The sequence below is a fragment of the Cololabis saira genome, chromosome 6 (assembly GCF_033807715.1).
Source record: "Cololabis saira isolate AMF1-May2022 chromosome 6, fColSai1.1, whole genome shotgun sequence".
Classification (NCBI taxonomy): Eukaryota; Metazoa; Chordata; class Actinopteri; order Beloniformes; family Belonidae; genus Cololabis; species Cololabis saira.
This window is the reverse complement of record NC_084592.1, coordinates 19,132,902-19,154,973: the sequence shown is the minus strand read 5'-3', so window position 1 is coordinate 19,154,973 and position 22,072 is coordinate 19,132,902. Positions and strand designations below refer to the sequence as shown.

The 22,072-nt window shown below is 42.0% G+C and overlaps 2 protein-coding genes across 3 annotated transcripts in view; one reads left to right on the top strand and one right to left on the bottom strand.

Annotated features, from left to right (window-relative positions):
• itga6a (integrin, alpha 6a) overlaps positions 1-17,104 on the top strand; it is a 24,809-nt gene extending 7,705 nt beyond the window's left edge. The window contains exons 1-26 of one of the 2 annotated variants that reach the window (XM_061723522.1): positions 6,150-6,269; positions 6,366-6,463; positions 6,572-6,651; positions 6,748-7,009; positions 7,138-7,260; positions 8,877-9,090; positions 9,161-9,354; positions 9,450-9,544; positions 10,046-10,173; positions 10,261-10,350; positions 10,517-10,578; positions 10,662-10,828; positions 11,103-11,246; positions 11,331-11,446; positions 11,741-11,915; positions 11,989-12,069; positions 12,163-12,242; positions 13,397-13,474; positions 13,581-13,683; positions 13,793-13,969; positions 14,092-14,187; positions 14,275-14,382; positions 14,493-14,591; positions 14,689-14,814; positions 15,657-15,792; positions 16,241-17,104. In XM_061723522.1, the coding sequence (XP_061579506.1) occupies positions 6,769-7,009; positions 7,138-7,260; positions 8,877-9,090; positions 9,161-9,354; positions 9,450-9,544; positions 10,046-10,173; positions 10,261-10,350; positions 10,517-10,578; positions 10,662-10,828; positions 11,103-11,246; positions 11,331-11,446; positions 11,741-11,915; positions 11,989-12,069; positions 12,163-12,242; positions 13,397-13,474; positions 13,581-13,683; positions 13,793-13,969; positions 14,092-14,187; positions 14,275-14,382; positions 14,493-14,591; positions 14,689-14,814; positions 15,657-15,764 (2,805 nt within the window). In that variant the 5' untranslated portion in view covers positions 6,150-6,269; positions 6,366-6,463; positions 6,572-6,651; positions 6,748-6,768 and the 3' untranslated portion in view covers positions 15,765-15,792; positions 16,241-17,104. Of the gene's footprint in view, positions 1-6,149; positions 6,270-6,365; positions 6,491-6,571; positions 6,652-6,747; positions 7,010-7,137; positions 7,261-8,876; positions 9,091-9,160; positions 9,355-9,449; positions 9,545-10,045; positions 10,174-10,260; positions 10,351-10,516; positions 10,579-10,661; positions 10,829-11,102; positions 11,247-11,330; positions 11,447-11,740; positions 11,916-11,988; positions 12,070-12,162; positions 12,243-13,396; positions 13,475-13,580; positions 13,684-13,792; positions 13,970-14,091; positions 14,188-14,274; positions 14,383-14,492; positions 14,592-14,688; positions 14,815-15,656; positions 15,793-16,240 lie in introns of those variants that run through there. The other variant, XM_061723521.1, reaches the window with a different exon arrangement.
• On the bottom strand, positions 15,213-22,072 carry LOC133445941 (nuclear pore glycoprotein p62-like). The gene is made up of 3 exons (XM_061723523.1): positions 21,346-22,072; positions 18,456-19,603; positions 15,213-18,366 (listed from the first exon to the last, which is right to left on the bottom strand). Exons 1-3 carry the CDS (start codon positions 21,812-21,814, stop codon positions 18,208-18,210), a joined length of 1,776 nt encoding a protein of 591 aa, XP_061579507.1. The 5' UTR covers positions 21,815-22,072; the 3' UTR covers positions 15,213-18,207.

Below are 22,072 nucleotides of genomic sequence, written 5' to 3'. Positions count from 1 at the left end.
AGCCGGATGAAATAGAACCGTTAGTTAAACTTCAGGCATGTCTGAGGGACATCAAGGACTGGATGTCCAGAAATTTCTTGCTTCTAAATTCAGATAAAACAGAGGTTGCGTTTGTATCTTCTAGACTAGATTACTGTAATGTGTTGTTAGCAGGATGTCCAAGTAATTTGCTGAATAGGCTCCAGCTGATCCAGAATGCAGCAGCACGAGTGCTGACAGGAATCAGCAGGAGAGACCACGTCTCTCCAGTGTTAGCGTCGCTCCATTGGCTACCTGTAAAATTCAGAATCCAATTTAAAATTTTATTACTTGCATATAAAGCCCAAAACGGCTTAGCTCCGCAGTATTTACAAGATTTGATAGTGCCTTATGTTCCTGGCAGAGCTCTCCGCTCGCAGAGTGCAGGTTTACTCGTAGTTCCTAGAGTATCTAAATGTAGATTTGGAGGGCGGGCGTTCTGCTATCAGGCACCATTACTTTGGAACCAACTTCCAATCTGGGTTAAGGAGGCTGACACCACCTCCACCTTTAAAACTAAACTTAAAACCTTTCTGTTTAGTAAAGCCTATAGTTAGTGTTTAGTAAACCTCTAGCTGGTTTTGGTAAATCTCTAGGTAGTGTAAACTCTAGTGTGTTAGAGTCAGTAGTCATAGTTGCAGCTATAGAACAAGACTATAAGTTAGTTAGTTAGTTAGATAGTCTCAAATATAGCTTTGCGGTAGATATGCTGCTATAGATGCTGCAGGGGGGCACCGACATGATCCGCTGGGCGGTGCCTCTCACCCTTCTTCTCCTCTCCTTTTCCATTCCTCTCTTCTCCATTACCATTTTTATTTATTAAAAATATCTCATAGCTATCATTTTTGTCCATTGTTCCTGTAGTTTCTTGTGCCGGCCCCCCTTTTTTTCTCTTTTGTGCATGTTTGCAGGCCGGAGCCTCGGGAGCTGCGTTCTGACCTGCGTTCCCGGTCTGCGATCATCTGTTGTATTAGACGCTATATAAATAAAATTGAATTGAATTTAATTCTTATCACCCAATAGGGTGGGGCTTCTCCGGCCGGACTTAAGGATCATGTTACTCCAGCCAGATCCTCCCCACCCCATCTGGTGCCCCGGCCAGCCAGAGGGTGCATGTGCAGCCCAGGACTGCTGCATGTTTTTGTGAGGTTATCTCCCATTAGCTACCCAAGGAAACACGGCGAGAACATGCAAACTCCACGCAGAAAGGCCCTTTTGCCAACCCCACCCAGGGTGCTGAAGTCATGGGAAAGTAAACACGCCCCCAGCACCCACAGCATCCCCCGGTGAAAATTTTATCTAGCTGTGAGGCGCTACTAGCGGTGCCACCATGCACTGTGGTTTTGTATTGCTGAAACTGAAACTGGATTACTGTTTGAACTCAAGGTGGCACGGATGTGCAGCTCTGCAAAAACTGTCTGTGTGCAGGTTATAAACTGTGCAGAAAGGTTAAGGGGAGTGACACCAGTCACTGCAGGGAAAACGTACTGAAAGATGCAACTATGACTTATTATAAATATGAACAGAACGTTTGTCTGTAAAGCATCCTCACCACCAAGAATTGTCTACTCCATAGAGCTGACTGCATGTGCAGTCATTTATGGTGCCGATGAGTGACAATAGTTCACAAAGACCTCTGAACAGAGGACAAGTGGGACCAATTATCTTCCATTTTTCTCAGCAGTGTAGAGTTGAGCCAAACCACCACATTATGTAACAATTACTGTACATGAGACTGTCTGCACCAGTTCTCCTTTGTTGTCTTTACAGAGTCATATTCAGGCTTTTGCTATTTTTGCTAAATAGTCTCGGAGATACAAATTAACAGAAGGAATCCGTCATAAAAGCAGGGTAATATACAACAAAAAAGAGACAGCTTTGAGCTTCTGGCTCAGTCTTTAAAACCGGATCCTGCATATATTCGGTCATGCAGTTTTTCATGAAGGTAACGACGAGGATGTCACACACGTAGGCCTGCTGACGGCTTCCTCACCAGCAGAGCTGCAAACTTTAGATGCAGTGTATGCATAGTGTATGCAAGACCTACAAAGAACTGAGGACAGGTGAGTGGCTTTACTCACGAGTGGTTTGTGGGGGAGGAGCCAACAGACTTGATCTGAGAAACCTGAAAGGTGAGGTGTATCCTCATGGTTCATGATTGAGATGAATTGTGGCAGGATTTATCACTGTCAATTGCAAGCGGTCCGATGTAGTACGGTCACAGTTTCTTGGATTCAGTACGAAAGGGGATGTTTCTTGAAGAAAACCAGACCCGTTGTCCAGGACAGTGAGACGGGGCCTGAGCACGATGTGGGTCGGCATTATCCTGTGACCTCTGAGCAGACTTTGACTAGGCAACGTGAATCTCCTTTGAAATGTCAATGGCTGACAAGTCTGCACTGAAGGAACAGCGAGCTTGTGTTCTTGAGAAGGAAAGAAAGGGTGTTGATAACCAAAAGGGCACTCGAAATGAGACTTTCCTGTAGTAGAGTATTTCATTGAGAAGGGCTGAGACCAGTGATTAAGTCCAGGGCAATGTGGGACCACAGGTGATTGGGGACGGGTAGAGGTTGTAGCTTCCCAGCAGGCGGTAGGTGGGTTCCTGTGCAACGATTGCATTCAGGCCGGGACGAATGAACGGACTTCTGTAGAGATTGTAGGCTAAGAGTTCCCACATCGTAGTTTTGTTCAGCTGGGCTTTGATGTTGTGAGAAGAAGACACAAGGGTGGAGCTCATGATCCTGATCCGATCGTTGGGAGCAGCTCCAACACCAGAATCTGATGAGTGATCAGGTGACCACCAGCTGCCACGCCCACCAGACACAGGACGATAAAAAGAAACCTAAGAAAACCAACGTTCCTGACACTCAGTACGTTTACATGTATTAACAAAAAGTCGAATTGTTGCCTTAATCCGACCAATATGACATTTTTAAAAGCCATGTATACACATCAGCCGGGCTTTAGTCGAATTGAACTGAAGCTCTTGAGATCGAGCTTTTAGTGCCAGATAATGTGGCCCTAATTAGTTATTCCGGTATGTATACGCAACCCACACTTAGCCGAGCTAGTGACCGCCCCGAGACTCCCCCTTCTGGAACTGATGACACCGCGAAAGCCAGAATATCAACAGAGTAGGAGAAGAAGAAGACGAACAACAAAGAAGTAACTGGAAGAACGCCAATGCAAAAGTGCGTGTGGCGCCACCTAACATCACAGAGTCGAATGCTCCTCACTCAATAATCGTCTCTCGTGCATGTATACTTGGATTTCTTAGAAACTCCAGTTCAATCCTTAGCTAGATTGTTGCCAATAGCTTGATTTAGTGCATGTAACCTCACTAACTGAAGAATGCTTTTGTGAACAAATACGAGGAAAAAGGCGCTCAACAAAGATGGACAAGATGGACACATAATATCTGGTCACAGATTTATCTTACATTTCACTAACAGGGATTGGTATTGCCAGATCTCACAACATTGAGCTGCTGACAAAAAAAACAGTCCGTGGAAATATCAATTTAGTGTCAGAATGGTCAGTAGATGTGTGATCGTGTGTGTATATTCATAAAAGCATAATTCATGCTTCTTTGATGCAAAACAATCTTTTTAACGCATTTCAGTCTGGATTTCGGCCACACCATAGCACTGAGACTGTACTCATCAAAGTCTTAAATGATATTCTTCTGAATAATGATGCAGGTAAATCCTCTGTTCTGGAATTACTGGATGTCAGTGCTGCATTTGACACAGTTGATCATAACATTCTACTCAGCAGACTGGAAAAGTGGATGGGACTTACCGGCACTGTGCTTCAATGGTTCAAATCTTACTTGCACTTGACAGGGCCTATTTTGTGTCAATTGGAAACCATGAGTCTGAAAGAACCAAGATCTCATGTGGGGTTCCTCAAGGGTCCATTCTCGGACTGCTTCTATTCAACATCTATATGTTACCCCTAGCTCAGATTATGGAACATCACAACATTTCCTACCATACTTAAGCCGATGACACACAACTCTATATTTCAGTGTCATCACGTGACTACAGTCCCCTACTCTCATTGAGTAACTGTATTCATCAAATCAATGAGTGGATGTGCCAGAATATTCTCCAGCTAAGTGCAGAAAAGACAGAGGTGATCATTTTTGGCCCTAAAAATGAAAGGGAAAAGATCAGCGCTCACCTTGGCTCCATGTCATTGACAGCTACAAATCAAGGCTGAAATCTTGGTGTAATTATTGACTCAGACCTGAACTTCAACAGCCATCTAAAGTTTATCACTAAATCTGCCTGTTACCACCTGAAAAACATGGCTAGAATTAAGGGGTTTCTGTCTAAACAAGACATGGAAAAACTTATTCATGCATTCATTTTCAGTAGGTTGGATTATTGCAATGGCATCTTTACAGGCCTTAAGAAGAAATCTATCAGGCAGCTGCAGCTGATCCAGAACGCTGCCGCCAGAGTCCTTACAAACACCAGGAAACAGGACCATATTACACCGGTCATGAAATCACTACACTGGCTTCCAGTGAGTCAAAGGATAGAGTTTAAAATTTTACTGCTGGTCTACAAAGCACTGAATGGTCTTGGACCAAAATACATGGTTGATCTGTTAGTTCCTATGAAGCTCCCAGACCCCTGAGGTTCATCTGGATCTGGTTTGTTGTGGTTCCCAAGAACCAGAACCAAGCAAGGTGAGGCAGCGTTCAGTTATTCTGCTCCTCACGGTGGAACAAACTTCCTGTAGACCTGAGGTCTGCTCCAACTGTAGATCCTTTAAATCAGGGATAAAAACATTACTGTTGTTTACTGAACCGTACTCCTAAATTAAATACTTACCTGCTGTACTCTACTGCCCTTATTTTTAACAACTTGTGCTTTTTATTATTTTACCTCTTTTCTTATCATTTTATTTCTTTTATTTGGTATTTAAGCGTACTCTTAAATTAAATACTTTCTGAAAACTGCGAATGAGATGTGTACCTGCAGTACTCTACTGCCTACTCTACTGTGCTTTTTATTATTTTACCTTCTTTTCTCATAATTTTATTTCATTTTATTTGGTATTTACTGTCTAATTATGTCTTGCCGCTTTTAATGTTGATGTAAAGCACTTTGAATGACCTTGTGTTGAATTGTGCTAAACAAATAAACTTGCCTTGCCTTGCCTTGCCTATATTGGGTTCAGCATTTTTCTCTGGGACTTTGCATGTCCGACCAGCCGTTCTGTATTTACCACCAGCAGTGGTCGTTGGTTCTGCCCTGCATGTTTTTTATGTCTCCCTGCTCCAAACACATCAGAATCGTACGAATGGATCACCGCCAGCTTGGCATTATGGTCTGTTAAATGAATGACCCATTTATTTGAACGAGTTCCAAGATTTCCTTCTTTTATGGATTTAATTTAATCTTCTTTTTTTTCCTTCTAGTTAATCATCTGTACGGAAGTGTGGACTTTTATCTTTTACTCTTTAATCCCTACTGCATCCACTAGGTTTACACATATTTAAATGATACTTACATTACATTACAGTTACTTAGCTACATCTTAGAGGAACTTCAGGAAAGATTGAGTGAGTCAGATGGGAGCATTTGTAACAAAAGAAAAATAACGTGAGGAGAAGATGGTAGGATTAGTTTGAGTGAAGAACGTAGAGGACAGGAAGGGGAAGTACAATTCTCCTGGTCGCAGTCTGGCTTTTATTTTTATTTTTGCCCATTCGCTACTGTTTGTGTAATGATCTTATCTAGTAAAGCCTCGGTCTGATCCCTCTTTTTTGTGGTTGCGTTTTATGTCAGCTTCTCATTTTCTCCTAAAAACCTTGTTTGTCTTAGTTTTCTTTTCTTGTATTTACTTGGTGAGCAAACTGACGTGATACCTACAAACCTGGAAGGAAACGCGTTATGAGACATTGAGGTATGTCATGCAACAAAGGCCCCAGACCGGAAATGAATGAGGGATGTTCAGCGGTGTGTTTATTACTCGCTCGGCTGCCAGGATGCCTCTATTGTTCTTAGCTTTTAGCAGGATTTTGGCTCAGCCTTTTTTTTTTTTCTTTTATATTAACAATGGGATGTGGGGAAAGATGAAAAGCAACTTAACCACCAACATTTAGAACATCTGTGGTATTTCTGGTGACATTCCCCACCCCGGGGTTTTTGCTCGTCATTGCTGTCAGTCAGCCTTGATGTTTCCACACATGTGGTCACATTTCAACAAGCTGCTGTTCTGGAGCTCGTTGAAAGGTATTCTAACAATGCAGGGAATCAGAGTTGCTCTGACTTTTCATCTGTTCTCATAATCCTTAAAACACAGTTTTCTGTTTTTTCGTTTTTCCTCAGGCTGCTGATCGGGGCTCCCAGAGCCAGAGCTTTAGGAAAACAAACGTCCAACTTCACAGGAGGGCTTTATAAATGTGAAATCAACCACGATAATGACTGTGAGCGCATTGAATTTGATAATGACGGTGAGAAAACTATCTATCTGCAGGCCTGCGTGTCTTTGTGTATGTCTTATTTCATTGTCTTGTGATGCTTCATTTTGAAAGAGAACCCAGCGGTGGAGTATAAAGAGAACCAGTGGCTGGGAGTAACTGTGCAGAGTCAGGGACCCGGGGGAAAGGTTGTGGTGAGTGAATAAATCTTTGCACTGTTGCTATTCGTTTCTTCACATCTTTTTTTTTTGCGTCTAATGAGCTTCAACTCAGATGTGCTATCATTTCAGACATGTGCCCATCGCTATCAGATGCGCATGTTTGTGAACAGCCCCCAGGAGTCTCACGACATCATCGGCCGCTGCTACGTCCTCAGTCAGGACTTGACCATCGACTCGTCCTCCGACGAGGACGGCGGGAACTGGAAGCTCTGCGAGGGCAGAACCAGGGGCCATGAACGGTTCGGAGTCTGCCAGCAGGGCATGGCAGCCACTTTCACCAAGGACTACCATTACGTGGTGTTTGGAGCGCCGGGAGCTTACAACTGGAAAGGTCATCATCTTCTCCATAAGTGTTTACATGTGGAAATTGAGTTATGACGTTTGCACATGAAATGTAGCCTAACTCCTGTTGTCGCTTGCATCGACATCGACTGATTCGGTTGCTCAAATCCTCTCCAGGGATGGTAAGAGTGGAGCAAAAGAACAACACTTTACTGGAGATGGGAGTGTTTGATGATGGGCCATATGAGATTTCCCATGAGGATCTCTTGAACACCACTCTACCAGCCAATAGCTACCTCGGTAAGTTATCTACCAACAGTTATTTTTTGTGTTTTTGCCATTCCTCTTCATTGCTTCATCTATAATAAGTCTAAAGGCACACTGCCAAAATATCCTTGCATGCGATTCTTTATGCAGACTGGAAGGAAGTGATGAGACTCTTATGACAAATTTTAGATTAGCTTGACGGTTACATGCATCATGTAAAAATGGCAACATGATAAAGCGAGCAAACAAGAAAACTCACATGCAAAGTGTGAAGTCGCTGGTCTTGAATTTAGTTTGCAGGTGAGATACTGCGTCCTGCATTTTGTGTGTAAAGACTGACAAAAGCAGCATTTATTTAATGTCTTAAATAATCTATATCAGATTTGCATGTTACTATATCTATGTGTGACTCTCCTAGACTTACAAAATACCACCCGGGTGACAGTAGTAAACAATTAATCACATGCAGGCAAATTACAATCAGTAACATTAATACAGATAGATCAGTGGTCCCCAACCCCCGGACCGTGGGTCATTTGGTACCGGGCCGCACAGAAAGAAAAAATAATTTCTGTAGCCCCGACTGATGATGGTTGACTCTCAAACTGATGGTTCACAATGTTTTTATTCCTTGGATGTAAATACACTGCAAACACACAGTAAGAGCTATAAAGGAATAAAATATAATAGACTTAGTCTTTCTACATTCATATAAGTTTCATTTAACTTAAATACAGAGCGACACAGCTGCTCGGTCGGCTAGCGTTAACCGCAATACATGAATAACTATGGCAACCAAACTCAAGCTGGACATAAATACGGCATAAAATTTGCAAAGAAAACAAATCCTTATCAGCAGGTGCTTTTTGTGACAGTTAGGCTCCACTTTAGCATTCCTGACACTAGTTTAGTCTTTCAGACACACTTTCTACTGCCGTTAAACTTTTACCGTTAAAGTCCGAAACGCCGGATGTTTACAAGGTCAAAATAAAATAACTAAATATCGGTCTCCTTAATATATAACAAATAAAATAAAAGCCTGGCTTTAAATAACGTTAATGAGAAAACAAACATAAAAACACATTGAAATACTCATATTAAAGGTAATTTACAATTTCCATTTTTATTTTATTTTTTCGAAAATTACGTTGTATTATTATTATTATTATTATTATTATTATTATTATTATTATTATTATTATTATTATTATAGTGAAAATCCTGTAGTTTTTAATGCCGATCTTGTAATTTTATTTAGTTTTTATCAGCTACACCTTTAGGTTGGGCCGTGAAAATATTGTCAGACATGAAACCGGTCCGTGGTTCAGAAAAGGTTGGGGACCACTGAGATAGATGACCTCTGAACAGCAACGTGACATGAGTAAAAACAACAGATATATAGTCCCTGATAAAAATTATATCTGTACTTATTAATAAGCACCATGCTAAAAAGCCTTGTTTTTTCTTTTGCTATGGTTGTCATTTTGTGGTTCTCTGTAATGGAGCATATAAACAATTAGCTCATTGTTGAAATCAGTGTCAAAAAAGTGTGCTACGCTGTAACAGCTCGACAAATCTGGATGTTTCACGAAGTCCAACTCACATTTATTCATGATTCTAAAACAAACTAATTTCTTCTTTGTGTTTAGGGTTTTCCCTGGATTCGGGACACAGCATCATGCAGCATCGCGGCCTGACGGTGGTGGCCGGAGCCCCGAGAGCCAATCACAATGGAGCCGTCATCCTGCTGAAGAAAGAGACCAAAGCCTCTGAGAGACTCCTAATGGAGCACGTGCTGCACGGGCCAGGAAAGGTGTCCTCCTTCGGATACGATGTGACTGTAGTTGACCTGAATAATGATGGGTATGTCACTATATGTGTGTGTGTCTGTGTGTGTGTGTATGCTGTATGTAACCCCTCCTTTATTATGTAGATGGCAGGACATAGTGGTGGGAGCCCCTCAGTTCTACATGAAGGACAGTGAAATTGGAGGAGCTGTTTATATTTACATCAACAAGGCAGGAAAGTGGGAATCGGTCACTCCTGTCCGCCTAACTGGGACCAAACACTCGATGTTTGGACTGGCGGTGGAGAACACAGGGGACATCAATCTGGACTCATATCGAGGTCATAGATTCACCTTTGTTCACATAATTTGTGTCTTCTTTCATCATTTGCAGTCACATTAGCTGCTTGTTTTTTTGTTGTTTTTTTTAATGCAGATATTGCAGTTGGAGCTCCACATGACGACGACGGATCAGGAATGGTCTACATTTATCATGGATCTGCACAAGGAATCAAAACCGATCCTGCACAGGTTGGGCTTGACAGCAACAATTACACTACATTTACAATAATGCTTCAACAAAGAAAGAGTTGATCATACAGATGAACCCGCATCCTCAACTCGTGAGACTTCAGAGCATCTTCTAGTTATCTGTTTTATTTTAACACGCTGCTCTTACTTCCTTTGGAGGGTTTTTGTAGCCACAGTTTCTCCTTTTTTCAGCAGAAATGGCTTTAAAAAGCTGCTAAGGTGTGAACGCCAAAAGCAGAACTGAAAAAGAGAATAAATGTTGCACTTACAGTTTCTCAGGGATGATGATAAAGCTCAGTAACTGCTGTAAATGAACGACTTCTCGTTTAATAATAAACGAGAAACTGACATCCCTCCGTGAGTTTGGAGCAGCCACGTGAATTTAGAACCACGATGATTGACAGATGGGGCTCGTGGAAGTGAAATAAAACAGCTGTTATTGCATTATTTGGAATATGCAGATAAAACTGAAGATCATTTTCTCCTCTTATTTCATTACAGAAACTTTTAGGAAAAGAGCATAACATCCGTTTTTTTGGATATTCTCTGGCGGGGAACATGGATGTGGATGGGAACTCGTATCCAGACCTGGCTGTGGGCTCGCTGTCTGACGCAGCTTTCATTTACAGGTAACGCTGTTCTCACATAATACCGGTTCAGTGAATTTAAACACTGCTGACGTTTAATATCATTTCATTTAACACACTTTCTTCCAGGGCAAGGCCGGTCATCAGCATCAGGAGGAAGATCACTGCATATCCACAGAAAATTGACCTCAGAAATAAAACCTGCGGTAATGGGATTTGGTACGTCTTCTGTTATTATTATTATTATTATTATTATTATTATTATTATTATTATTATTATTTTTATTATTATTATTATTATTATTGTTACTGTTATTATTATTATATCTAGCCACACCTTATAGCGCCAACAGTTGCTTAAGAATGACTGTTTTGCTCTTCTCAGCTTCAGTGTCAAGGCGTGCATCGCCTACAAAGCGAACCCTTCGTTTTACAACCCTCGGCTAAGTATGTAAAAAAAAAAAGTTTTATTGCAAAGGTACTCAAATGTTCGGATGTTCTGACTCGCATCTTTTCGTCCCTCGGCACAGCCATCGGTTATTTAATAGAGGCGGACAGCAGTCGGAGGAAACTGGGCCTGACCTCCAGGGTCGTATTCCTGAAATCCCAGGCGGAGTCGGACCACCAGGCCAACGGCACCTTCGAGCTTCAAGGCCAAAACCAGGAGAAGTGCGTCAATATCACAGCCAGAGTTAAGGTACATTATCACTCTCACGCATGTTCAGGACCAGCTTGAGTTTGCCACCTAAACCTAGTGAATCAATCAATCAATCAATCCATCAATCCATCCATCCATCCATCCATCCATCACATTCAGGGTCACCGAGGTTGTTAAATATATGAACACAAAACCCCTCGGTGCGAAACACAAAGCGTACAGCCGCGGATTATTATAGTAGCTTTTATATTTGGTTGATCAGGGATGTAGTTAAAGATTATTTCACCGAGCTCCGACTTCTCTGGCTGTTCAGGACAACATTAAGGACAAGATGCACAGCATTCGCATCGCGTTGTCCGCAGAAATTGTCAACACAAAGCGACAGAAAACAAGGAACGGCCTTCGTCAGATAACGCCCATCTCAGACGGCTCTCTGCCGAGCGTGGACTCCACCGAGGTACAAAGTCTAGAAGTAAACTCCAAATCGCATTTTATCGGCGGTATCCGGTTATTGTATCGTAAAACATCTGTTTTGTTACAGGTTAACTTCGTGAAGGAGGGATGCCAGAAAGATGGCGTTTGCCGGAGCAACCTAAAGATGGATTGCAGTTTGTTCTACAAACAGAGCAACCAGGAAGAGTATTCTCCGTTAAACAGGTTAATAAGTTCTGAATATGAAGTAAAAGTTGCTAAAACTGTCAGAGGAATCATCTGTGCTGCCAAACTAAGAGACTTTTCTAGCTTTTGTGTCAGTCTTTGAGTCCATCTTACTGGAACATTTAAGTATACATTTACTCTGCTTGCAGCACAAACGTAAAAAAAATTCAGCCGTATTTCTACCTGAAAATGACTTGATGAAGTTTCACCATAACACCATCTTAAGCCTCCGTCGGCCTTTTGCTTTCCCTCTTCTACTCTGACCCGTTTGTTTTTACGACTGCGAATCTGAAGCAAGGACAACATCCCCGAGTTTCTCCTGAGTTCCGACAAGAAGGACCTGGCTCTGCGAGTGACCGTGACCAACAGGGGCGGCGACGACGCTTACGAGGCAAAGGTCGTGGGGAATTTCCCAGCTTCCCTGTCGTACTCAGGAGTCCGCCCGCAGGGTCCGCTCGCAGGGGCCTCAGTGAGTTCAGTTTCAACAACAGCCCTCTGTTGATTCGTTTCAACCACGGTCTGATCTGTAGTTTCCTTTCCAGAACCCGCCGAATTGTAATGCCAATCAGAACGGCTCTCAAGTGGACTGTGAGCTGGGAAATCCGCTGAAGAAAAACTCAGAGGTACAAACCGGTCACGTTCACACCTGCTCATTCAGACGCTCAGTATTCGAATGTAAGAGATGTTTCCTTCTTTTTTTTTTTTTTAAATACAAGATAACCTTGTACATCATCCTGAGCACTTCGGCCATGAGCCTCGACACCTCTGAGATTGAGATCGAGCTCCAGCTGCAAACGTGAGTACTCCTGCAGAGAATCAGCTGTCGGTATGGAAATGGTCAGTTCCAGTCTTGAATAAAGTCTCCAGTGAGAAGATGTTCAGAATTATTGAAATAATTCACCTTTTTTCAACTGACTACTAGATTTAAGACACTGATTTGCAGGATATTTCACTTTGATTTGCACAAAGGAAACAATAGCACAGAAAAGGACCACCTCAATGTCATGATTGCTAACTTTTTATACGGAACGATGAAAATATTAAATCTTGAAGGAGCATGAGGCAAGAATAAGAAATGAGACTCGTTAGCGCCACGACGACCGCCGGGGTTACTGCAGCCAACAGCGAAGCCGGCACGGCATGCGCGCATGCAGCGTCATGTGACGTCACATCCGCAGGACAGCGCGGGAAATTCGGGCCCAGAATTGCAGCGCATTTTGCAACACACAGCCTGTTCAAGGCAACGGAGAGATACACTAGAGGGCTCATTCTTTTTGATTTGGAACGCTTCATCTGACATTAGTACTAGAAAACTTAAAACGTATACGATTTTTTTTCATAAATCCTGCCTCATGCCCCTTTAAATGTGTAGAAATGATAAACTTTGTGCTCGTAAAGATATCGAAGTGATGCACATTGCCTGTCTCTGCAATATGTTTACATAGTTAAATATAATAAATCGGGAAAACAGGATGGTGTTTGGTCACAGGCTGATTGTGAACACATTCAAGTTGTTGAAAACTAGATGAAAAGGAGTATTTGAATAGAAATCAGCACCGAAATTCAAGCTGATGCTCACTTGGTGTAGAATAAAAAATGATTTTGGCCAGAGCGTAATAGATGTTCTCTGCTGTGAAATGATAAAAAATACGATGAAAATTATGAGGAAAGAAAAAGAAAAAAGATATAAATTTACAAAAGAAAGGCGGCCCAAGTCAGGCCCAACAAAGCCTTTGTTTCTCTCTTGGTTATAAATATACAATTCTTATTCATGAACTTAAATTAAATACAGGATTTTTTTCATTATAATGTTATACACCCTGCTTCAGCTCACAACAAATCTAAGTCACAATAAACATAATAAGACCAACTATAATGCTTTCTGTCTATATATTAAGTCCAACTCAGTTATAATCCAATTTATTTTCTCTCTCTCTCTCTCTCTATTAGGACCAGTGTTCAAGAAAATATTAGGCCTCTGAAAATAAAGAGTAAAGTGATTATTGAATTGCCCATATCCGTCACTGGGTGAGTTTGTGGATCTTCTGCAGAGCTGCAGTTTGACTTTGCATGCAGCCGAAGCAGCCGTTTACTTTATCTCCAGTATGCAAAGGTTTTTGCTCGCTTCTTCCAGGGAAGCCAGTCCCAGTCAGGTTTCTTTCGGAGGTGTCGTGAGAGGCGAAAGCGCGATGAAGACAGAAGACGAGATTGGAAGTCTGATTAGCTATACTTTCAGGGTTAGTTTTGTCTCCTTTTTTTTCCTCTTCATATTAATGCTGAGTCATCCTTGTCCCATAGTCCCATAGTTAAACTTGCAAACATGTACCTTATGAATTTCTTCCTCAGATAAGCAACGCCTGGAAGACTTCGGTTTCTTCCTTCAAACCTTCTCTACACATTCAATGGCCTAAATCGAACAAAGATGGGAAATGGCTTCTGTACCTGGTGAAGATCACCGCTAAAGGGCCGGAGGACGTCGTCTGCTCCCTGGCATCTGAGATCAACCCTCTAAATTTGCTTCAAGTAGTATTTTTAAGCCTTTTAAGCCACACTTCGATGTAAAATGAGCATTGGTCCTAGGACATACATTGCAAAAGACTGTCAAACTTTACTCCTCTGAATTTATGTGAATAAATGTGTTTCAGAAGTCTTCTGCATCTCGAACAAAACGAGAAACTGTGACGAACAAGGGAAAAACTGGGGGCAAAATGTATTTCTCCAAAGACAAACATAAGGTTTTGGTGAGTTTTAGTGTTAATGTGACATTTTTTCATTTTCTTTAAATATGCACATACTTGATGTAAGAGTTTATTTGCTTCCTGTTGCAGTCCTGTGGTAAAGAACTCAGCTGTGTGGAGCTGCAGTGCCCCCTGAAGGGGCTTCACGGTACAGCGGTCGAACTACGCTCCCGTCTGTGGAACTCCACCTTTATTGAGGTTTTATACTAAAAAAAAAGTTTTATCTCTCAATGTGCATTTACAGTGTCGTATTTTGAGTCTAGATCGCCATGCCTAGTACAAAAACACAAACTTTGGTCTTCCCACAGGACTATGCCTCCATTCCAACCCTGAGTCTCATGGTGAAGGCCTCACTCGTGCTTCATTCTCAAGCTCGGAACATAATCCTGAAAAATCCTGAAGCTACTGTATGTAGTTCATCAGCTAAATTATCATATTTATCACAGACAGCTTTGGTAAGTCACATGGCCTCTTCATTTCTCTGAATGTAACGTTTTGTTGCAGGTGACGGTGTCCGTATCTCCGGACAGCTCGGTGGCTCAGTACGGCCAACTTCCCTGGTGGATCATATTGCTGGCAGTTCTGGCGGGAATCCTCATTTTAGCTTTGATGATTTTTATGCTTTGGAAGGTGAGTTTACTCACTTTACACTAAAAAACTCATATTCTGAGTCCGCTGAACTGGGATAAACAGTGTATGAAGGGGTATTTGTGATTGTCTCATCACAAAAGTTTAGTTTTGGGACAATGTTTGTGATATATAAATGTATACATGTATTTTATACAGTATATCTATCTATATCTATATCTATATCTATATCTATATATATATATGTATATTGTATATATAATATATATGTTTGTAAGTTTATTTTATATATTTAAATATTTAAATATATATATATATGTAGACCTAATTTTTTTAGGTTTTAAGATTTACCTCAGGTCAGGATATAATTTAAAAAGTACAGAGATTAATGTTTCGGTCAAGTTCTTTGTTCCTGAATATGCAATTTTTTATTCTTTTTATTCCTTAACAAACTGCATTAGAAGACACATTTTCACGCAATTATACATCATTTTCAAACGTTATCTTAATCCTGTAGTCTTTACATTGTACTGGAATATACTTTATGTAGTGGTCCAAATCTGTGCTGAAGAAAAGCGTAAAAATTACCATAAAACTAGTAAGTGTGCATCAGTTTTTTTGCTGTAATGTTTGTTTAAGGTACTTTTAAGGTTTATTATAAAACAAACCAAGGTAAGGAAAGACAGTTTGAGCTACGGGAATAAGCCCAAAGGTCATCGGTCAGAATTGGGTTTGAAATATTGAGTTAATGAGCTGCAAAGAACGACGCCAGCATCAGGACCGACATGTGCAGCATTTAGTCAAATATATTCCGTCTCTGATGGAGATCATCCTGCGTAATTCACCCTCCCAACACTCTTAACCACTGCCTTGCTCCTCCTCAGTGTGGTTTCTTCAAGAGACCGTCTAAAGAACAGTACGAAGCTGCGTATCACAAGGCAAAGATCCGCGTTCAGCCTGCCGACAAGGAGAAAGTCTCAGATGACGCCTGATTTTTATTTATTTTTCCTCTGAACAGGGGTAAAGTCAGCATGAAGTGTTATTATTTCTGCAGCTTCAAATCAACTCACTCTTCAGCCAAATCTGCTGACTCAATCAGAGTAAATTCAATCAGACACATATTGTGCCGATCTGATGGCACGAGTTATTTGGAGAAATTCAAGTAGAAGAATTTTCCACCTAATTCAGCATCAGCAACTTTGCATGTGGTGCAAACGTAGACTGTGTAATTAAAACCTTTGTGCAATATGTGTCTCTGAATTTTGCCCAGAAATTGATGCACTTTGCTCTGCAATCTTCCATTTTTGTAACGTTTCCGTGCTCTGCGGACGCTTTTCTTGACATCCCTGCATCTGCTTGGCTTGGCAAAAGCCGCAAAGCATGCCTAACGTTCCTACGCAGCTCCGGAGTGCATGAACGCTCCTCGGTTTGAAGAAATATTAATTTTATATTCTCTCCTAAAACCCAGTGTGGATTCTTCAGACGGTCCAAACGAGACGACAGTGTCCGTCGCTACCACGCAGTGCGGATAAGAAAAGAAACTCTGGCCTATAAAGACGGAAACATCAAACTTGATCCTTTTGGAAAGAAGCAGTGGATGACGACGTGGGTCGATAATGAAAGTTACTCCTGAGTGTTTTCTGCTGGAACGAGCTGCCGGATGAACACGACCTGCTTCTCGTGATTTTAAACACAAACATGCAAAAGTCTGTGAATATGGTGCTCAGTACTTTTTTAAATCTACATCATTCTTGCGAGTTGGCATCAGGACCTTGAATGTTTGCGTTGTACAGGTGACTTCCTTTTAAGTTTTTTTTTTATGTTTTAATAAATGTTGTATATATTTAAATATTTCTGCAGACTTTGTATTTATTTTTTTAATATGAAAAAAAAATTATGCAACATTTTTTTTTTTTTTTTTTTAAATAAGTTTACTGTTGGTTTTAGAGCTACGTCATTTTTTTTAATTTGAAAAATGACGCAGAGGAAGGTACATCTAGTTCACTGGAGCAGACAAAGGTTTTCTGTGGTAATTTTTTTGTACTTGCCAAAATAGAATAAAAGCTCTTTTCCTCTTTGAAACGACATTCAGGTACATTAACGTGTCAAAAGAACAAATAATTGCAAAGATTTATCATTTTGTCTCATTGCTGTGACATTCAGGTAGCATCACTGTATTTCAGATCACAGGGTTTATTTTATTCATTTTTTTGGGTTCCATTTGATGAATCCAAAGGGAACATGATAGAAATACAAACTGTGCTTTTTAGATGCAAGACAGTCGTAACTGGAATTGTTATGCAACGGTTTGCAATAAAAGTGTTTCAAATAAGCAGTTCTACTCTTGAATTTCTTCACCGAAAGTGTTCTGTGTGGATGATTATAAAAAGTAAAGTTAAAACTCAGAGCTTGTCACTATTTCTATGCATGTTATGGCTCTAAACCAGATAAACTTGATGTCTGAAATGGATTAATTTTGTATTTTTATAGTAAGAGAGGGTGTGGCCTCTCAGTTGCAATCGTCTTAAGGCACCTAAATGTTGGAGACACTTCAGGTCTGAGTAGAGAAAAGACACTGGTAGCTTAAAACCACACACACATTAGCTGGCAAAAACCTTGAAGCAGACGGTGAACTGGGACTTAGTTCCTCTGAGCTCCTTGGTAGTAAAGAAGTGACTTGACAATATAACTTCTTCAGTAAAAGGAGCTTATTTGGGTTTTGTTTATTTAAAGTTCCAGGTTGATCGGCTTTGCTTCTTTAGTGAAAAAGGTGAAGTTGGTCTTGTTTTTGGTAACGCTTTTCTGTAGTAGTTGCATAAATGCAAATAATCCACTTAGGAAAAATATTTTTGTATACAAACAAAGTTTGATTATGCTTTGGATGAAAATTTCCCTTTCAAAAATAGAATAAAAGCTGATAATCTGCATAGTAAGAGTGCATGCATGATAAAAAGCAGGACTTAATTTCATGAACAACTGCATCATTGGAGATTTTTCAACCTTACTTAAAATAAAAAGGCACTAATGGTTGTCAACACTAAACCAAAAAGGGAGACCACCAACGCAAAAATACTCAATTTACAATACCTAATATACACGAGCAAAACAATGTGTGCAGTGTAATTTTCTGTCAACTAATTATTTCAGCCTGATATTGAAAACAAAAAACCCAAACTTGCAGCTGAACTGCAGCTACCGACAGAAACGTCCATTTAATTTATAATGAGACCAGTAAAAATGTATCCCAAAGATTTTTTTTTAATTAGACTATTCAGAACAATTCTTCATAGAAAAGGCTACTGCATGAAAATAATGATCTTTATCATACTCATGCAAAGCAAAACCACTGAGGGGAAAAACAGTGGAACATGGAGGCAAACTTAAAGCATAAAGAAGTCATCACATCTCACACGGGGGGGACCCGCGTTCTGCACATCAGTCAAACGTTAGACGAAAGGTTTTCTCTTGCTCCTTGCGCTTTGTGTCGCATAGTTTGGACACTTCTTCCACTCTTCTCTGCAGGAGAACTGAGTTCTGGTCGATCCACTGCAGTGAATCCATGTGAGCGTTGAGAATTTTACAGATCTGCTGGAGCTATGAAAAAAAGAAAGAGAGACATGAGTTGAAATAGACACTTTTTGTCAGGTCTAGAATTAAAGAAAGGGTATGAGGTATGATCTTACTGGATCACTGGTGTCGGCTGGACCACTGGATGTGTTCAGGTGCTCTATGATCTCCTTCAGGTCCTGTGACATCCTCTTCAGCTGCGCATCCACGTTCTCGGCGAGCTTGTATGTTCTTTCGCGTTCCTCGTCAGCGTTCTGCATGTAGATGGTCCCGCTCTGCTCCTTCACAGACTCCTCAAGCGGGCAAAGCAAGTCCTCCAGCTCCTTCTGTTGGGACAGGATGAAATCCAGCTCCTGGTTTAGCCTCCTCTGGTCCAACTTCACCTTCTCCATCTCCTTATGCAGCGCTGTGATTTTCTCTCCGTTCTCCACCAGCATGCGGTCCCAGGCATTCACCTGAGTCGCTTGCTGGAGGAAATGTCTCTCCTGATCCTCCAGCTCAAGACTCCACTTGTTGATGAGACCCTCGAGCTGAGCGTAGGTCATCACCGGAGGAGCTGCGGTCGTAGTGATCGTTGCGGCTGTGGCCGTTGCTGTTGCGATACCTGTGCTGGACGCGGGTTTGAATCCCAGCGAAAAGCCTGGAGCAGCAGCAGCAGTCGCCGTCGTACCGGGCACAACCGCGGCAGTGGAGGCGGGAGCAGAGGTGGCGGCGGCCGCCCCCAGAGGTTTGAGCATAAAAGACAAAGCTCCCCCAGGGGCAGCTGTGGTTGGGGCGATGGCTGCTGAAGTGGCTGGAATTGCCCCCAACGTAAAGCCTGTCGCTGCTGCAGTGGAAGCTGCAACCGAAGGTACAACTGAAGGTGCAGCTGAAGGTGCAACAGATGAAGGGATGGGTAGAGCAAAGAGACTCGAGCCTGAAGACGGTGCTGCCTGGGTCGCCGCAGGTGGAGCTGGGGTTGATGAAGGTTTGATCCCAAAGCTAAAACCTCCACCCTGGGTTGCTGCTGCTGCAGCGGTGGAGGCTGGCTGGAGCTGGAGTTGGGGTTGGGGCTGGAGCTGTAGCTGTGCCTGGAGCTGGGGTTGAAGCTGAGGCTGGAGCTGGATCTGGGGCTGGGCGAGGCTGGATGGAGCCGTGGTGCCCAAGCCGAAGCCTCCACCCGTGGGAGCCGGAGCCGCCGTGGTCATCTGCACTTTTGAAGCCCCAAAACTGAACGCCCCAAACGACATCCCGGCTGGTGCTGCTGCAGCTGTCGTGGGTGCAACTGAATGAATGAAAGAAAAACTTTATTTCGAACATGCTCAAAAAAACAAAACAAATATATACACACACACACACACACATATATATACACACACACACACACACACACACACACACACACACACACACACACACATATATATATTAGGGCTGGGCGATAGAGATTTTAATATATATCGATATATTTTCAAACGTGATATGGTACGAGAAAATATCGTTTATATCGATTTAAAAAAATTATTTTGATATAGCTTATTTTGTGACAAATTGACTTGAATGTTTTATTTGAGATTTGCACGAATGTTTTGTTATTTGCACAACTGTCAACCTCAGTGGAAAAGTCTGCCTGTTACTGTCTACATTGTATTAATTGTACAGTGTGTTGTAATTTAATTGTTATGCAGGAAAGGGATATTTGTTTTATTTTATTCAAGAAGCATTTTTATATTCTATATATATGCAGGCAATTTATTTTTATTTCATTTGTTTTATACATTTTGATATTGTGCATACCTCTGTTAACAAAGGTACCTGTGTGACATTTGGCACGAGGCTTTGTATTAAAACTGACTTTTTTTTTAAGGGTTTGCCTCAGAAAGAAATGAAGCTAACAGAGATGCTATGCTATAATGCTTTGGGGGAAACCCCAATTATGGCACAGAAAAAATAGATATATATCGAGTATCACCATTCAGCTAGAAAATATCGAGATACGACTTTTGGTCCATATCGCCCAGCCCTAACACACACACACACTAGTTAAATAATAATAATAAATACAGTATAATACAAATCATAACAATCAAACCAAAACATGCCTCACTGGCTTTTTTTTTCCTTCCTTTTTTTGCATGCTCGAAATGGAGCAGGGAGAAGTTAAAAAACGTATGTAGCCCTGCCCCGGTTATCCACAACACAAAACATAATTTGCCACCCTAAATTAAGCCGTATACACAGTACTGGAGTTGAGGGGGGGTGGCATCCACCCTGAAATAAAAACGGTCAAAATCATCCCCCTGTAAAACTGCCATCCCCCCTTTCCATCCCTTATGTCATTTCATCAATGAATGTGGTTTTACTGATATTTCAACATTTAGAGTCATCACCAGAAAAATAACTTATTTGACAATTTTCACCTGTTCCAAGTAAATTTTCACTTGAAATAAGTAGGAAAATCTGCCAGTGGGACAATATTTATCTTCTCATAACAAGCAAAAAAAATCTTGGCAGATTTTTCTACTTATTTCAAGTGAAAATCTACTTGAAACAGGTGAAAATTGTTGTGTTTTCCAGTGATGAGTCTTGTTTTAAGTGTAATGAAATATTTTTTACTAAAATGAGACATTTTAACTAGAAATAGGACAAATATTCGTGTTAAGATTTTTAGTTTTGACAGAATCATATTGATAAGTTCAGAAAACTGTTTTTTATTGTTGTGTTTTGATGTATTTGATGTAAGCCCAGTGGATATTTAAAGCTTACAGAAAGCTGCATTTAACTGCTGCTATGTCATTCCTGTAGTATTTCTGGAGGCGTTTTGGTCAGTGCTCTTATTTGTTATCTATTATATTATTTGTAATCAGCACAAATTATCTGTCCCCATATGATAAAATCCACCATCCCCCCTGATTTGTTTTTACAACTTGAGTACTGCGTATACACATCTCATATATATATATATATATACACACACACACACACACATACATACATACATATATACACATCCACCTACATACATACCTGCTGCCGTAGCTGGAGCTTGAGCTGGTTGAGCTTGAGAGGGAACCCCGAAGCTGAAGCCTCCTCCCGCCGGGGGGGCGGCGGTCTGGCCGGACAGCGCTCCCCCCAGAGCGAAGCCGGTCCCCGGGGGAGCCACGGATCCCAGAGCCAGCCCCGCCGGGGCCGCGGCCGGAGCAGCACCGGCTTGGCCAAACCCGGCGGCGTTGGTGGTTCCGGGGGTCCCGAAGGAGAACCCCGGGGCCGGGGCGGGGGCGCTGTTCGCCGGGGTGCCGAAGCTGAAGCCCCCGGCCGGGGCGGCGCTCGGCTGCGCGGCGGCTCCGAAGGAGAAGCCTCCTCCCGCCGGGGCCGGGGCCGCCGGGCCGGCGCTCATGCCGAAGCCGGCCGGGGCCGCCGCGGCGGCGGGGGCAGCGGGCCTCTGGGCCCCGAACGAGAAGCCCGTTTGCTGCCCGAAGTTGAAGCCGCCGCTCATTTTTTACTGTCGAGGCGAAAAAACCTTCAAAATGGAAACTTTCTCGCGGGGATCTTTGTGGCTTTTGGCGGGAGACACACACGTGTTCATTCGGCAGACGCCCAGAACAGACTGGCACGACGTCCCGATTCGATAGCGAATGATATAGTTAATCACGGGATTATTGTCATCACTTTCAGGGTAAAAGACAGCATGAACTCACGACGCATCCTTCATCAAAAACGTGGCCCGGTCCGCCGACATTTCCTGTTGCCGTCA

What these genes read in the sequence shown, in the direction of transcription:
- LOC133445941 (XM_061723523.1), bottom strand. Translation starts at nt 21,814, where the DNA reads ATGAGCGGCGGCTTCAACTTCGGGCAGCAAACGGGCTTCTCGTTCGGG. An exon ending in AGCTCCAGCTACGGCAGCAG is followed by an intron (nt 19,604 to 21,345) that starts GTATGTATGTAG and finishes TCATTCATTCAG; the next exon opens with TTGCACCCACGACAGCTGCA. An exon ending in CAGCCGACACCAGTGATCCA is followed by an intron (nt 18,367 to 18,455) that starts GTAAGATCATAC and finishes TTTTTTTCATAG; the next exon opens with CTCCAGCAGATCTGTAAAAT.